This window comes from Schistocerca cancellata, chromosome 9 (genome assembly GCF_023864275.1).
Source record: "Schistocerca cancellata isolate TAMUIC-IGC-003103 chromosome 9, iqSchCanc2.1, whole genome shotgun sequence".
NCBI classification, from domain to species: Eukaryota; Metazoa; Arthropoda; class Insecta; order Orthoptera; family Acrididae; genus Schistocerca; species Schistocerca cancellata.
Window position 1 is genome coordinate 402388281 of NC_064634.1, and position 18257 is coordinate 402406537.

General features: G+C 38.3%; 1 protein-coding gene across 6 annotated transcripts in view; it reads right to left on the reverse strand.

Annotated features, from left to right (window-relative positions):
• The window catches only part of LOC126101121 (inhibitor of nuclear factor kappa-B kinase subunit alpha), a 168447-nt gene that overhangs the window by 11172 nt on the left and 139018 nt on the right, over positions 1-18257 (reverse strand). For all 6 annotated transcript variants that reach the window (XM_049911806.1, XM_049911802.1, XM_049911805.1 and 3 more), the window contains exons 13-15: positions 14287-14445; positions 4009-4153; positions 2685-2983 (exon numbers count right to left, since the gene is read on the reverse strand). In XM_049911806.1, coding sequence (XP_049767763.1) covers positions 2685-2983; positions 4009-4153; positions 14287-14445 — 603 coding nt within the window. The remainder of the gene's footprint in view (positions 1-2684; positions 2984-4008; positions 4154-14286; positions 14446-18257) is intronic.

Consider the following 18257-nt stretch of genomic DNA (forward strand, 5'->3'; position numbering starts at 1 on the left):
TCATCAAACTGTTTATGCATATAGAGACCAAGAGCAGTCTGATCAACTTCCATGGGCATTTCTGACAACACCCTTTTCTCTGTTGAACAGTCACCATTCAGGGAACGTATTTGGTTTTGTTACTTAAAAAGTCTTTGAGCCACTGACATATCTGAGAACCTACACCATATACTTGCACCTTTGTTTTCAGTCTGCAGCGAGGTAGTGTGGCAAATGTTTTCCAGAACTCTAGGAATAGGGAATATGCCTGTTGCCTTCCATTCATGGTTTGCAGCATATTGTGCAACAAAAGAGCAAGTTATTTACGTAAGAGCAATGCTTTCTAAATTTGCTCTGATTAGTAGTTAGAAGCGTTCCTCTTTCAAGATAATTTATTATACTTCAGTTTAGAATTTTCAAAAAAATTCTGCAGCAAAATGAAGTTAAGGATACTGGTCTGTAACTATGTAGGTTTGTTTTGCACTTCTTGTACCTGGGAGTCATGTGTGCTTTTTCTAGTCACATTTGCACTGTGAAAGAAATTAATGATAAATGCAAGCTACGGATCAATGCCACAGAGTACTCTCCATAAAACCGTATTACGATTTCACTTGAATCTGGCAACAAGATGGGAGGTGTGCTGAAGGAACAGGTCCCCTGCAGATAACTACAGGGCAAAAAACAGATGCACATGACCACAGATTAGGTACCTGAATTTTTTGCCAGGGATAAATGGTGACAGAAGTATCAGGACGTTCACCTGTCATCCAATGTAAACAACCTTCACACAAGACTATCTTCACCCCTGCCGGAATGGTGTCCACAGGATGCATCGCTTCACAGTGTTCACAGCAAGCTGATACCCTGTTATTGTCATGTACCAATCTATATCAGAATTAATCAATTCAGGCAAACTTTTCGATGGGTCCAGCATCGAATGGAAATGTTCTTGTGCCTATTCGAATTTGTATACGGCAATGTGCAGAGAGCAGAGGTACATATACAATTCAGGGCCTCCTGTACCATGTAACAGTGAAGTGTTTCTGGCTGGTATGTCTCCCCATCAGTTGTGGTTGTTGTCCAGCTTTGAGTACTGGCAAATGATTTGCTGTACTGTGGTCATTTTAAAATGCTATTACAATTTGTGATAGTTGACAGAACCCTAACATCAGCAAGTTGTTTCCTGTAGCAGCTAACTCTGGTGGTGGAAGTTTTCCCAAATCGAATTATTCAAGGTGCGCCCTTAACATGCTTTCATTTGAAAAATCGAGTGTTTGCATGATATCAGAGTTGATATGCACCCTTGTATAGGACATGTTCACAACTTGGCTTGTGCAAAAGAGCTGAAATTCCACAGCCTGCCTCTCAGTCATTTGTTCTACAGAATTATTCCATTTACTACGACAATATGAGTGCTCTCTCTTCAACTCAGTAGCTATTGCTAATTCAACAGTGCATGATTACAATTACACAATACTAACATCATATAACTGGAAGTGATGGGGCATGCTCTTTATCAGGTAACTCAACAGCTCTACAGACAATCAATCCCAGTCCTGACAAAGATCTGGTAGGAGGTGCCCCCAGTGCATCCTGGACACGCTGTATAGGGTTCAGATCTGAAGATCTCATCGATCAATCAGTGTGCTGGATACTTTTACCTTTGCAAAATGAATCCACTACAACAGCTCAACGTAGATGGGCATTATTGTCAATGAAAAGGAAGTCCAACCAAACATTACCACTGCAAAGTCACACATATTTGGTATATATCACCTCTCTAAATCTGAGCAATAAAAATATTCCTACAACCAACTCCCAACTCCAACAAAGCCCTTTCCTATACGATGCCTTCCCACATGAGGATCCCACCATCAGTAACAAATAGATTTTCCACTATGTTCTTGAGATTCTGCCAGATACCATTTTATCTCCTAACAAAAGCAGAATGACAACTGTTCTGAAAACTGATGTGGAATTTATCTGTTATATTGCTCCACTTGTATGTGGTCAAATTTTAATCTTGTGGACTCCACAACAAACAAGTCAATCACTGCACAGCCACATGGGGAGGACACACTACTGCCTGATGTTTAACATATAGATCAAACGCTCTGAGCTTCTGACAACACACTCCTGACAAAATACAGTTTGTTGGAAACTTCAACTTCGGATGTAGCTGTAAGCCCTGCAAGACAACTGACTTGCATATGTTATTACATCTTTTGATTTCTTGTCCCTCAGAATTGTAGCTAAAGCCTAAAAATGACAATTTGTGACGCATTCAACACTTCCGAAACTGTGGTCTGCAACTCACCTGCTTTAAGTAGTCTGAGAGTTCAACCCTCCAAATGGTATTTCTACTGCATTAAACTGCTTGCTTCATCACAGAATATAATGAAACTACAAACATGACAGGTATTATTAATATCTAATGCTTTTCCTTGTCTTTGTAGCATTTGCTGCTAAAGTCGAGAAGCACTTCTTCCCTACAGAAACCACAATTCCTGTTTGGAGAACATCTTTGTCATCTGCCATTACTCACATTTTTGCTTTCCATGTACTTCTCGTCCCAATTATTCTGAACTTCCAGACGTTAGTGTATATCACAAAGCAAGAGTTATACCTCACAGACACAAAAAAAGCACCAAAAGGAAATATGAAGCTGAAGTTGAAGGAAAATGTTTTTTCGTAACAGTTCCCACCTGAACCTGAGCTCAAAATTATCTTGAACAATAGTTGTAGCATCTGAGACAGCAAATGGCGACACTCTGCCCGCAAGATGTGGTGATGACTCTCTGGAGACTCTCAGTTCATTTGGAGTTGGGGTTTCCTCTCTTGAGTGAGTTCTGCTAAGATTTCCATCTGCAAGGTTGCGATCTGGCATGAAACTGCCAATCTTGAAATCAGTCACAGTCAGTTCAGGAACTTGAAGCTCTTTCAACTCATCCAAGTACAGACTTGGAGATGGTGAAACATGACCGACAGAATTCTGTGTAGCATCCTGCAATGCAAGGAAGAAAACAAAACATATAATATATAAACAAATAACAATCATTTATTCCGAAGTTTAAAAACACTAAAGAGTATCATTTTTATGAGCAAGAGGTTAACAGGTAAAGAAAACTCTGTAGGGGCTTCAAACATGCACAGCCTTTGCATTGTCCAGCTACTTTATGCACTTTTGGTGGTGCAATTAACCTACAGAAAGTAAATACAGCATTCATATTCCCTTGTTTACCCAGAAACCTATTCAATAAAATGGTGGGTGTTTGTTTGAAAGGAGTGACTATATGGGATATTAACTCAAAACAGTACTAAATCAATTAAGTCATGTAATTTCTTTCTAATCAGCACAACCCACTACCAACATAGCTGAAATGCTTAACTCTATCAGCCACACTGTGGCACTGGAGCAGCCTCATTCATTTTTAGTGTACGAATACTTAATATCAAAGACCACAAACTGTTTTTATGTGGAGATGCTTGCATGTCCATCAGGAAAACTGCACTTACACTACATTACAAGGGGTAACTTGCAACTTTGTCTCTGAAAGATCTTACACAGCATATCTTGTTGCCCATGATATCAACAAAGGCACTTGCATGTAGAATCTGTGTTTAAGAATACTCACATTAGGTGGTTCATTCCTTCGCTATTATCACAAAAAGAAGAAGGAAAAAAGAAGCAGGGAAGAATGATTTCTAGTCATGACAACCACATAACATTTTATAATTAAAGGTGCAGTGTCAAACTGCCACAGGTGTTCTTATCTTTCTTTCGCAAGGCAAGAGGAGGGAGGTGTGAGTTTTCAGCACCGTAAGCTTGTTAGGTAAATGGCACGAGTTTGGCTTCTCTCTCTCTCTCTCTCTCTCTCTCTCTCTCTCTCTCTCTACCTCCCCCCCCCTCGTGTGTGTGTGTGTGTGTGTGTGTGTGTGTGTGTGTGTGTGTGTGTGTTTTCCACACAGTAATTTCAAATCAGCTACAGAAAAATATGTTAGTTAAAAATCTGTGAAACAGTGACTTACCTGTCCCATTACAGACCTCCAAATGTCATTTTGTCTCTTCAGTTGTTCCTCTTTCAGTTCAACACTGATTTTTTCTATTAATTCAATTGCTCTGTTGATGGGATTGTCGAGCATCTCAAGATCTTTTTGAAGAACAGCAAGTAATCTGAGAGAATAATGATAATTATAATGATGATAAATTAACTTATAAATAATTTCTATTAATTAAATACAATAAGAAATAAAATTGTCAATTTAAGAAAAGTAATTCACAAAGTTTCAAATGTAAAAAATTAGTAACAAAAGAACAAGGTAATTCAGCATGGGAGAAAAGTATTCTGGTACATTTTAAAGTGTGTAAGCTTGTTTGAAGATTCTGCTACTTATATGAAAGACAATAAAGAGATTTAGCTCATGGAATTAAGGTAGACAAAATTTGGCTATGTTTATTGCACACCCTTTTAAATTACTGTATACGCATTTCAATTTGATTGCTACACCCAATGCACAGAAATGAAATACTTCTAGTATGTTGTGAATTATTTCATTCTAATCACTTTTGCATAATCTCATGCCACAGCCACCTCTTAATACAGTACTATCTTCTTGTACTTTGAACTGACTGATTTCTCACAGTGTACCATTTTTGTCTATTCTGTTTCCTTTCTTGTAAGTTCTAGTTTCTGTTTTCATTTCACATTACATCATTATAATATTTCCATCAAACTTCAACATCCTTATTCCTTTGCCACTGAAACCTAAAACCTAAAATTACATGTATTATGGGTGTTATTCCAATAAATATAATAATTACATCATATTTCCTTACAGGTCATTATTACTGTGCATATGCATTATCAATAAGAACATGTTTTCTAAAAATTGTGAATAATTCAATAAAAACACTTCTTATTTTAGCCATGAATTTTAATTTTATAATATTTCCTTCTGAGTCATTATGACTGCACTTATACATTATCAGTAAGCACATATTTTCTAAAACTTGTGAATAATTCAATAAAAACGGTTCTTATTTTACCCATGAATGATAGCTTCTTCACTGATTTCGTATTTCACCAAACCCAAAAACAGTACACACAGGTTACACCTTAATCTGTTTACTTTCATGTTTAGTGTTGTGTAGCTGTATTAGTAATTTTTTTTTTTGGGGGGGGGGGGGGAGGGGGAGGGCATTTCATTTGATTGTTTATTTTACGTCTGATTCACATTTATCGGCATGATCAATTATTTTTTAAAAAACTCTTGTGACTTTTAACTTGATAATAATGTTCCATTACATAATTAATTATATAATTCAAGTGTATTACTTTGTACACTGAGTTTCGGGAAGCTGTGATAATCCTCTTACAGTAATCATTCAATCAATTATTTCAGTTTGAAGTATGCTATTTTCTAAATAACATGCAGTAAAAGCTTCCAAGCTGGTGGTAAGAATTTTCATTTCACCATTATCTGTCTGCTTTTCTTTCTGACCAACACACACACACACACACACACACACACACACACACACACACACACACACTCCATTCAATAAGCATGAGTTTTTACAGTGCCTAGTTCTCCACCCACTGCAACTCTTCCTTGACTACTCCAGTTCATAAATATGATTTTGTGCAAATTTCCTCAACAAAATCTTCTCACATTACAACCCACACGTCACTTGAGCTTTTGATAGTTGTCTCCACATCATCATCAAGAGTTAAAACCACTGACTGTTCGGGTTGGCACAGTTTTTTGCTTATATAGATTCAATGGCAGCATCGAGAATCTTCAAGAAAGGCCCAGAGTGACCCATGCACAGAAGGCATGTTCATAGCAGCTCTGTCCCACTACAGGATCAACTGACATCACATGGCATGAGGGGCAGGTGCCACCATGTTTGGAACTGCTGTCCCACCTCACTACAAGTGTAAAGCATCTGTCTTTGCTTTGAATAGTTACACGACTTGTAAACCAAGCATATTTTATTGAGGCATCTTTGTCAATTTGATAATTCAGAGCTTTATTGATTGACTAAATATATTTTTGTTGTTTATTCAAAGTTTCCTTTTCTATTTCAACAGCTGTAAATTAACATATCGCTATTATAAAAATTTTTATTGCATGTGATGTAATCTTCTGTGGAACACGAAATTTGATTCAACCAGCCAGAAATTTCTATCCAAAACAGAAACTCTTAATAACTGGCTTCACAAATAAGAGGTTGGTAAGTATAAACTTAAATCTATACAATGAACTGTTATATTAAGAAATGGGTCAGGTGGCTTGAAGCAATATCCATCAACCCAAATACTTTTTAAAATGACAAATGTTTAGCAAGCAATTATCCACATTTTAATATATTAGGTTCTGAAACATTAAGTAATATGTTTGTCAATATCTGCAGAATTGTAAACTATAGGGAACTCTAATATACACTGGTTCAGTTTATAAACTACACTGCCTGACAAGAAAAGTGAAGCACCTAGAAGACACAGTCAGTTGTCAATTCAACTTCAGACATGTACACACAATCTTTCGGTACATAAATGATTAGAGCTGCAATTCTCTGTGAAAATACAGAATGGCCATGAGAGTGCATTACTGCTGTTCACGTTTAATGTTGTTCCCAGGCCTAGTAGAGTATATACGAATGTCAACAGCATCAAATGTTGAGTGATCACTGTAGACGACACTGAGACGCCACGTACTTGTGTGAGACAACGTTATGAGCACATGACAGAGTTGGAAAGGGGTCTTCATTTCGACAGTCAGTCAAATTGTGTAGTTTCCAGATTTGTGAGGCACCTGAAGGTAGCAGTAGCCCAATGTAGGACTGCATGCGAATGCGATGACAAGCATTCTAGTCAAGAATTTGGTTGACCACATCCGACCACCACAAGCGAAGACTGCTGTATTGTACACAAATCACATTTTAACCCCTTCACATCTGTATCTAAATCTGACAACAAGTAATGGCCTTCCAGTAACAATCTCTGTCATCCTGCATCACTGCTCGGAGATTATCACCAGCCAGACTAGGAAATTACCGTCCCATGAGTAGGCTGCCATTAACACCACAACACAAATGGCTGCATTTGCAGTGTTGCTGTGTCCAGAAAGGTGCCATTAACACAACAACACAAATGGCTGCATTTGCAGTGTTGCTGTGTCCAGAGAGGACAGACTGCAGATAAATACAGTGAATCCACTGTTTTACATTTTCGTGCAGTCCAGACTTAAAAAATGCACAACTGAGGAAAAAGCAGAATTGAGAAAAATGTTAAAACCCCCAAAATATGAGCAAAAACACACGTAATTGGCATATAAAATTAAAAATCGCTACTTTGGACAAAATCTGTTTAAGCTAAGGAAATTAAATGTACAATATGATGTTCATGCAATAATTTGTGGCAATCGAATTCATCAGTTTTTTAAAATCGCAGATGTGTAACAGCAAGTAAAAACTCAGTAAAAAACTGAAATTGGTTTGTGGGTACTAGCTGTTTTCTGTCATGCTATGACCAAAAATTATACATTCAAAACATGCATTTTTGAGGGATCATCCTCCATTGGAAATATTTCCTACAAAATAGCAAGAATCCTTAATAAGTTCCAGGTGAAAATGATTTTACACCCATCACCTAAGATTTCGGACCTGCTGAGATCAGTGAAGGATAATTTGTTATTGTGGAAGGCGTGAATTTACAAAATACCTTGCCAGTGTGTTAGGGCCTATATGGGACAAAAAACACACACAGTGGAAGAATATTATAGAACATAAACGTTGCACTCGCCTTCTGCAACCCAGCAATCTGCTGTTGAGGAACATTTTAACTCCAATGAACATTCAATGGAGTATCACAAAACATTAATTTTGGCCACAACACCTTTTTGGGACTCCGTTATAAAACAATCCATTGAAATACACATTGCGGAAAATCTAATGAACCGCAACAGCAGCTATCAGCTGGATAATGCATGGAGTCCCGTCATCTCCGAGATTTGCTCCAGACGAAGACACCAGAATACTCCGATAACTGCAGCAAGTGGCACCACTGAAGACAGCTGATCCTTGCAATTGCACTAGCAAGGGCGCTGCCGCTGGGTGGTGTGGTCCTTCTGTCACCGTGAATCTGACGCATGTGCAGCAATACTATCAGTATGCTATATAAGATGGAGCGGATAACATCTTTGTCAGTCTTCGATGGCTCACCTGAAGATGACTGGCAAGTGTTCAGTTGAAATATTGTGGAATGAAGGGTATGACAACTGGCTGCAATCCCGAAATCTTTCCAAACATTTAATTTGCTGGGAAAATTTTTACAACACAACAGTGAAAACATAAACGTTGTAGACCCTTATACAATTAATAATACTTTTAATAAACATTTTATCAATTCAGGTATCTTATGCATGAACCCTGTTCTTGCGATCTACTGAAAGCCAGAACAGGTGCAAAAATATGAGGTGAAATAGAGAATCACAAATCACAGAAATGACATTGTGTTAAGACATGAAGCTATTTTACAAATTATTTCTTTTATTATATTTTATTTGACACTCCAGTCATCTACCTTTGGATGAAAAAATTATTTACAAATATTATATTTTAACATTTGTTTTATGGTTTGTTATGCAACTCCTGCTACTAACAAAAATTTGTACTGGAATATGTTGTGTGACCAAAAGTGGTTGTATAATACAAAATAATTTGTGCAGCACCTTCACATATTACATAATGTCATTTCTATGATTTATAAAAGCTGTGGAACACAATCAACAAAAACTATTTTACAAACATAAATAAAATACAGAATAAAGTCTATATGGGTGGGATAGAATTACCTCCATTATTTTAAAATAATTCAATCATTCACTCATTGTGTTTTCTAGTTTACTTATTTAATGTAAGTTTAAATAAAGCTAGATTCCCACATCAATTAATTTTGACAAAAGTCAAACCATTGTACAAGAAATGCAGCAGTGACAACACTACAAACTGCCTAAGTGCTTGAAATCATTGCAATGAAACATTTTTATCAAAGAAAAAGTATTAAGGGAAACAACAACTTCATCTGCTTTATGTATCTAATACATCCAGTTGTAAGGGATTTAGATGGCAATGAAAGAGAGGCATGTTTGTTCCTAGACCTGTCACATACATCTGGCCCAGTTTCTAATAAAATGCTAGTAAATAAACCACATTCATCCATTCACACACCGAGTTCCTTGCAGTATCAGAGAAATAGTGAAATGTCTATTACAATTACACCTACAATGCAGATATAGGATTGTGATAACTGAACACAAAGATATTTATGTTATTAAAAAGTATATTTCTAGTTTTGCTACTGTAATGTATGATGTGTTCAAAGATTTGTTCTGAGGTGTTTATTGTGTGATCTACCCACAGTGCAAAACAGCACACTATTTAACAATACAGATGATACAACAATACTGTTAGCTGGCAATTAAATGAGGATGATTTGGCAATTAATTGTTTTGGTGCCTTAATTGTCTTGAGAAATCACTTTGCAAGTAATAGCCTACACTTAACATTAGTAAAATACAGGTATTTTTAATGTACTTCACTTAAACCACTAGATGTGCAATGGTGTGTTGTATCTAATCACCACACAGAACAGTGCTCCCTGAAAAAAAAAAAAAAACTTTAACCACCCAGAAGGAGAGCAGAAAACAAAATGAAACTCAGAGTTTCAGAGAGTATGTGCTGTTATTTCAGTGATTAGAATACGGAGTCAAATTTACACAGAATTTTGCAGTATGGGCCCTTTCATCATCATGATTTTGCCCCTCATCTGGTCTGGATGTGTGCTCTGTTTCAATTAGGAAGTGTGTCACAGAGCCGTTGAATCCACTCCTGAGGCAAGCTACACAACTTTTGTAACTGGTCCTTGATAACCTAGATTCTGGCAGTTAGACAGAGTGACATCCAAGCTAACCTCTCACACATTATGTCGGGGACAGATCTGGGAATCTTGCTGGCGATGGGATCACCTCAACATCACACAGACACCTTATAGAGACATGCCATGTGTGGACAAGCATTGTCCTGTTGGAAAATGGCACTACTATAACATCGCATCAGAGGTAACACATGAGAACACAAGATGTCCGTAACATACAGTGTGTCCACAAAGTCACTCTGCAGCATCAAGCACCAAGTGTCTCACCTTGTGGGATGTGTAAGATTGACAGCACATTCGTATTGCTCTATAAGCTGGTAGCCAGGATTTGCTGCTAGCTGCTGCAGTTGTGTTGGGACTCTAACTTATCACAATTAAACCTATGAAATAAATTATCTGTAATAATTACAATCAAATACATTGTACTCACCAATATCACAGTAGGTGCTGGAAATATTTAATGTATAATTGAATGCAGGCAATGAATTATTGTTGTCTTTAGTTCATCTATTGTCTTTTGGTTATTTCAACAGCTGACCTCAGAGGAAATAGTTGAGTGGAGACAGATCCAGTGAGCACAGAGGTCACATGAGCACGGAGGTCAGAGACCTTTCGTAATTACTCTGATGCCAAAGATTTTTTCTAAAAGTCATAGGGACTGGTGTGCTGTATGAGCAATAGCATTGTTTTGTTGGAAACATGAACAACTGATCTCATTTTCATTTAGTAGGGCAATAAATAGATAAATTATCTGCCAACAATAACATCCGAAGTGACAGTAGTAAGGAACATGATCGGACCTATAATCTGCACTACCATTATGGCAACCCACACTCTGATTCTCTCTGTGTGCAATGGTGTTTCTCTTAAGACTCATGGATTTTCTAATGACCCAATTCATGAATTTTGGGAATTAATGTTGCCAGATAGGTGAAACCAAGCCTTGTAAGTGAAAAAGGTTTTATTTAAAACAGTGACTTGTCAGTTAACAAATTCCTGAAACCATTAACAATAACTGTTTGTTATGAATGGTCCATATAATGTAATAGCTGCACAGCCGTAATTTTGTAATTTTATAATTTTATATGAGTACATCCCCAGTTCTTTGGTTACAGCCTTATGTGCTGTCCTACAAGAGACCTTTGCCTCTTGTGATAAGCTCCTCACTGACTTTGCTGGACTCCAGAACATAATGTCCGAAATGTTGTCAAGCTTCCACTCAGCTAAAATTGTGGGCATACCGGTTCATGGTGTAGAATTAACTGAACCTGTTGTCTGGAATTTGCAAATAAAATCACCTACAGTGTCACAATGTGGACACCTCGAAGCAGGAACACACAAAATAAATTGCCGCTTCACATGCTCCATAATGCTCCCTCATGCATAGAAAACCTCTTCTACTAAAAACACTCTCTCTGCAAGAGTATGCAGTCTCACCACACTCAGCGTACACAAGAGCTAGACAATAACACAACTAACAGCTGTAACGCACGTGGTACACTGTCACTCTATCACTGCAGGCAAGACTTGCATGTGCTGCCAACCTTTCAAGCGCACAAGACAAGACACACGGATCTTGCCACTTCAGGGAGACATTGCAGACACTCGGTACCAATGTGCTATGAGTTACCTCAGTCACTATCAGCTGTGACCTGAAGACATAGCCAATGGCTTTCCATACGATGACACCAGGAGAAACACTGCCACTGTTGACTCTCTCCAAAACACTAGATGAATGGGACCTCTCACAAGATCATCCCCATACTTACCGTGATGGCCATCTGGGGTATTGCAGAGCCACGATTCATCACTGAACAGAATATGACACTATTCATCAGCAGTCCATGCTTCTCGGTGATGATACCGTTCCAAATGCTCCCATTTTTGTTGTAGTGTTAACGTCAACCTGTGCATTGAATCATAATTCCCTAGTGTGGCTACTAGTAGTCTCCAATCAATTGTGCAGGATGATGCAGAATGTTACAAGAAGTTCATTATTGGTTAGTGGATGGCAGTGCTAATGTGAAGGAGTTAAGATGTGCTTGGTGCACAATACAGCAATCCTCCCTTGAAGCAGTCAGACATAGTTGACAGGAACCTTGATAATGTGTATAATTGTCACCACATCCCGAGTGGTCGAACAATAGCCACTGTCACATCTAAATGCCCCACAAATCTGGATATTGTCTGATTCAACCAGCCAGCCAAATGGAGACCTACCACGAGACCCTCTTTAAAGTCTGTCAGTTAACAGTAATGTTGTCTAACACAAGTAAGCAGCACCTCTGTATCCTTCACTGTAACCACTCAACATCTCACACTGCTCACATTCCTTATATACCCCACTAGATCTGGTAGCAACACTAAACACAAACAAGTCTACTGTACAGAGATTTGCAACTCTAATCAATTACATAACTCCAGATGGTGTGCATGTGTACAAACTAAAATTGACATTTGACCCCACCTACTGGTTGTTTAATGTTTTTCTCAGGCAATGTAAAATTGGAGGAAACAGCTTTCATGGTGGGATGGTAGACATCTACTTCTCATACAAGTTTCACATTGATTTTTGTACCAAAAATTACGAAACTCAGCTAATACAATAAGGACATCATCACAAGTTTTCAACTATGAACATAGGTGTATGATATATTTTGCAATAATGTTTCCATATTACACATATGGAATTTAAGTATGGTGATAGGCTACAGCCCAACATATGAACAGAGCAATTGTCCGTCAAAATAAGGCAATGGAGAGTGGATGCAGTCAGATTTATAATGACTTAAGTAAACAAATGTCTATGAGAAAGAAATAACTCGCACAGCTATCATTACACATTTGTAAATCTAACTTGGGAATATCACCTGGCAAAGCATAACACACAAGTTGCAGATAATAGCTCCTGTTATGTGGGGATCAAAACAACCAATGTCATTAAGAAGTTTAAAAGCAAGGTGCTTCCAAATGGCACTGGAAGAGCTTTTTTATTATTAAACAAGTCTGTAGTCTCAAAGAATTCCTTCAGAGGAGTATATCATTTCAAATCTGTACTGTATTATTAAATGATAAATTTTATAAGTAACTGAGATTTATGTACTATTGCAACTGTTTCCTTGAAGTTATGACATAAATTGTATTATGTGACCCCAATCATCTAAAACAGTTACTGTGTTCGTCTAATAACTAATGCTTATTTTGGATATTTAATAAATCATGAACTAGCACTGAGCAATAACAAAGTCTCTAACATTTTATTTTGGCTACATTAAGTTGAATGTATGAGTTACACAGCAAACGATATACTGATTGCTTACAAAAATATGTTCAATTTTTTATAAACCAGATGGATGTACAACTCTTGCTCGGCCATGTCAATTTTCATAACATGAGAGAGCATGTGGCGTACTTTGTACACATGTAGTGAATAGTCATCTTTATGCTACCAAGGTAAACATGTATGACCAAAATCAGTTTAATTACTGTTTAATTAAACAATGATACAATAAACTTATATTGTATCAGCTAAATCACTGTTCAATTAAACACTAATAAAATAAACTTTCATTGTATCATTCTGTTGCTGCAGACAAATGTTACCTCATAGTAATGACCCACTCAGAGCATTACACAGCACGGTTGCATCAGATCCCACCAAAACGCTTATTTGATTACTAATTACATTGCAGACAACTGCCTCATTATGGGCTTGTACAGCTACCTCTGAATCTGACATTTCATTGCACAGATCATAAATTTTTTCACACCTAGCTCCTTGTTTATTTTACATTACTGCTGGTCACTTGGACATGATGACAAAATTATTTGAAGCAATAAGAAAGGGATAAGTACAGGGTCACAATTGTAAAACAACAATGTAACAGTACAAGGCAATGTTACACGTGGTTGGCACACTTTACACATAGGTGTGCCCATTCGAGGGTTAAATTAATTACATCTAAAATAACATTTAATAACATTATGCTTCTTTATTTCTGTCCAGAAGTATCTGACAGCAAAACTGTGTGTTTTGCTCTGCATCTGGTTACTTACATGGATGCTCTGCAAATCACATTTAAGTGCCTCGCAGAGGGTGCAAATGAGAGAAAACAGCTAAATATTTATTGCCCCCACCTCCCTCCCAATATATCTCTACGAAGTCATCAAACTCCACTGTCAGGATGAAGAAATTAAAGTTTCAAAGGTTCCCCTTGTAATGTAGCTATTTAACTCTACACTTTTTTCTTTTTATTTTTTTAAATGGATGACACAGAACGAAACAATTTCAAGAGTCTGACAGTATTACTGATTTACTCTCATAAACATGACTCACATATCTCTTTTACATTGTTTGCAAACTTACGTTAACTGTTCAGAAAATGCCTTGTCTCTTAACAAAGCATCTCTTCGTTTTAAACAGCTGTAGACAATCTTGAGCATTTCAATACAATCTGATTTCTGTTGCCTACTTTCTCTTGAACGTCGACGAAGCTGATCATAACACTTCAGTCCACTTTCAGACCTGTAACAGAAAAAGCACTTTAAACATGACATTGCATAAAAAAAACATAAAATGAAACACAGAGACAGCACTGAAAAGATTCACAGTAATGTGAATAACTGAAATGTTTTTAGTAACAAAAACAAAGAGAACTGATGAGTCAAGGCTTTGTTTGCTACAATGGCTAACCTGTAAAAAAATTATGCATTTTATTCACAGAAATGAGGTGACAAAACAGTGAAGGATGTTATTGTCACACTACTACATAAATAGCTGTATGAAGGCAATCTCAGGAAGAATGGACCTTTCAGCTTCAAAATAATTTATTCCCCTATAAATTTGTATGTTCAGTGCATTACAGCAAGTCTACATCACCCCCCCCCCCCCCCCAACCCCCCTGTTTTGTGAGAAACTGCCGTATCTCTTTATCTCTTTCATTGCATTTTCTGCCAGGAATTTTCTTATGGTAACTTTATATTTACTGCAGCTGAAAGTGTGTGTGTGTGTGTGTGTGTGTGTGTGTGTGAGAAGGAGGGGGATGTTTCATTAAGACTGATTCACAAACATTTATGTCATGCAACAACCTCTCACATTTCTGAATTCAACCACATATACTAACCCCACAAGAAAACTCTTAGTCTTATGACTGGTTTGATACAACCTTACACACAAAATCGTAAGTTATTTAATGTACAAATTAAAATCTGTCTTCCAACATAATTTTTGGCCCTCTATGGCTCCCTGTAGAAACACAAAACGTCCACAACTATGAATTGCCACCACGAACCTGTGAGTGTGGACACATGAAACAATCCAGTGACGAAGCATGCTGGTCAGTATGGCCAACAACAATGAACAATGTTGTGCTATACGGATTGATTCATTAACGAGTTTTAGGGACAAAACTACCATTTCATTGGTTCCTCTATCCTGGGAGTGTCAAAGCAATAAAATTATTCTTAAGTAAATGAGATGGACAGCCAGAACTACCATTAGATGTTCATTTGGGATGCAAAAATAGAATCAGTGGATACAACCAGCTATAAAAGAAAGATAAAGTACCCTGAAATGGGGGAAGTAGGCTAGCTCTAAACACGTCGATGTCCTCAGGGAAATACCAAGTGATGAGATGATATCTTTCTGCATCCCACCTTCGGGCCACAGTGAATTATAAAGGACTTGAGATATTTTAATGGTAGGAGTAAATAAAGCAACACTCTTAGTAAAATTGATGGGGGATGTAGAAGAATAAACAAATTAAAGGGAGGTGTCACACCAAATCACCAGCCATGGGGAAGCCCCTCAGGAGGTGACCAACAAGGTTACATTGTCTGATCTTCAAATATGGTTAAGTCACACTGTCAGATAAAGTCTAAAACTATGTTGACTGCTTGGACATATTAGTATTCCATCTGTGGACATATAAAAGGACACACAAGCTGCCGTGGGTCTCACAGCAGAATTGTATGAAAAGCTACCACAGACAATGTACACAGAGACTCGTATGGACACCACCATTGACTAAAATATTTACTCATTGGTGGTGATAAATCGTGCCAGTCACTTCTTACAATGAGATCGACTAACACAGACCTGTCTTTCACACTGCACCATGCTCTTGGTTCCATATGCTAGTTGTTCTGGTCATCTGTGGTGGTCAAGTTCTGGGCTTTTCTCTGTGCCAGTCTCTATGCTGTATTTGGACACACTGCTCCCCACAGAGTGACCCACACATCGAGTGTTTCCTCTTCCACGATCCAGCCCCTTTTTCCAGGGTCAAGTAACCACCATCGGCTACAATTGTGACATTTGCGCAAGTCAACAGGATGGTTTTGCGACATTATCATGCCTGCGCAAATACAAAACAGGAGACTGATAATGTTCTTATGCATGTGACATTTTTATTTTTTTCATAGTATTAATTTATGGCCACCAAGGACCTGGTATTTATGCAATGCTGACAGGAACAGTTACACCTCCAGAAGCAAGAACATCAGGCTGGAGCAGCTGCATGAGCTGCTCAAACAGAATGCAGAACTGATACGCTCTCATGCCACACTGGCAGCAGGCCACAAACCTAAACAGAAGGCTTCTCCCGACCACCTCCAACATCATTTGCCAGTTTTGATGAGTCTACAGAAAGGAGGAAGACTTACCTGTGCCGATTCTTCCTGGAGGGGCAGGTAGGGCTTATCATCAATTCAACCTACATGGCTGCCTTGTTGTTGCGCAATACCTCAGGTCGCAGGAGAATTTTCACCAAACTTTGCCACCTGCAAGTTGGTGGAAAGGACATCCTGTGCCACTGCCATATGTTCATGTGATCCGGGCAACTTTCACTAAGAAGAGTCAGACAAGGCCAGTTCCCAATTTGGACTCAGGGTCGAGTGCTGACCAGATGATCATATCCCTAATTAGCAAGTTTGCATATGAGGCAGTACATTGGGACACTCAAACAAGACCCCTGCATGAGGGACATTGCATTAATATCAGGTCCTTGGTGGCCATAAATTAATACTATGAAAAAAATAAAAATGTCACATGCATAAGAACATTATCAGTCTCCTGTTTTGTATTTGCGCAGGCATGATAATGTTCCAAAACCGTGCAAGGTTTTACAAAATTGTCCAAAATTTGAAGCCCTTTACAAAGGCTATGACCTCCATCACCTGCTCATGCAGTAATCTGGGCATCAAACCCATGTAGTTGGTGCACGTTGCAGTTTACCCAGAACCGCAAGTGACCCAGGAAGACGTATGCAGCCTGGGTCGCTGACCTGCAATGTCCCTCATGCAGGGGTCTTGTTTGAGTGTCCCAATGTACTGCCTCATATGCAAACTTGCTAATTAGGGATATGCTCATCTGGTCAGCACTCGACCCTGAGTCCAAATTGGGAACTGGCCTTGTCTGACTCTTCTTAGTGAAAGTTGCCCGGATCACATGAACATATGGCAGTGGCACAGGATGTCCTTTCCACCAACTTGCAAGTGGCAAAGTTTGGTGAAAATTCTCCTGCGACCTGAGGTATTGGTAAGACCATTGTGCCCTCTGCTGAGCTGTCATGTAATGGTGCCTCTGAAAATTCATATATGGCGACATCACGCTGCTGTCCAGCTTTGCCCTCAGTAAGCTCAGTCAGTGCAAGTAAGTCGAAGAGTCATTGTCATTCCTCGCAACATTGATTGCACTCTTTCTCCGCATCTGTTTACACTCCACGGGCAATTCAGTAGTCCTACCCCAGTATTCATTTGATGTGCATATTATATAGGATTGTCAGTTTGTGACAGTCAGTAAACTGCAAGAGATTCATGAGCAGTCCCAGCGCTTTACCTGGACTCGGATGCAGTCTCCAACGCTCCCCAAGTATAACCTGGCATATTACACTTACTTTGGTTGTGAATGAGCAGCCAATTAAGTTTAGTCAAACAATGGAAAATCCAGTATGGAATGTAACAATAAGTTTAAGGTAGACATGAGAGCAATGGTCAGGCTAATTAACCTAGACACATAAGGGCTCTTGGACAGTCCTATAGTAAACAGCATATTCCATTGCAGGGGCAGTTCTCCGTGTCAGCAGATTATAAGAACGTGGAAAAGTAGCTCGTGTTGTTAATTGTAAATTAACTGTTGGCCTTTCACATTTTTTGCATTCCAATCCTTTCAAGATTTATACTCTTTGCTGTGGTAATATGACCAGCTGTTTGAAAATACCTTGGACCAGGCAGAAAATTTTGAAGCCTACGTCTCCATTAAGCTATTACCAGTACCTAAATTTTGTTCGCCTTGCCCGATTCACTTTGACATATGAAAAGTAAAGCTATCATGTTGGCAGA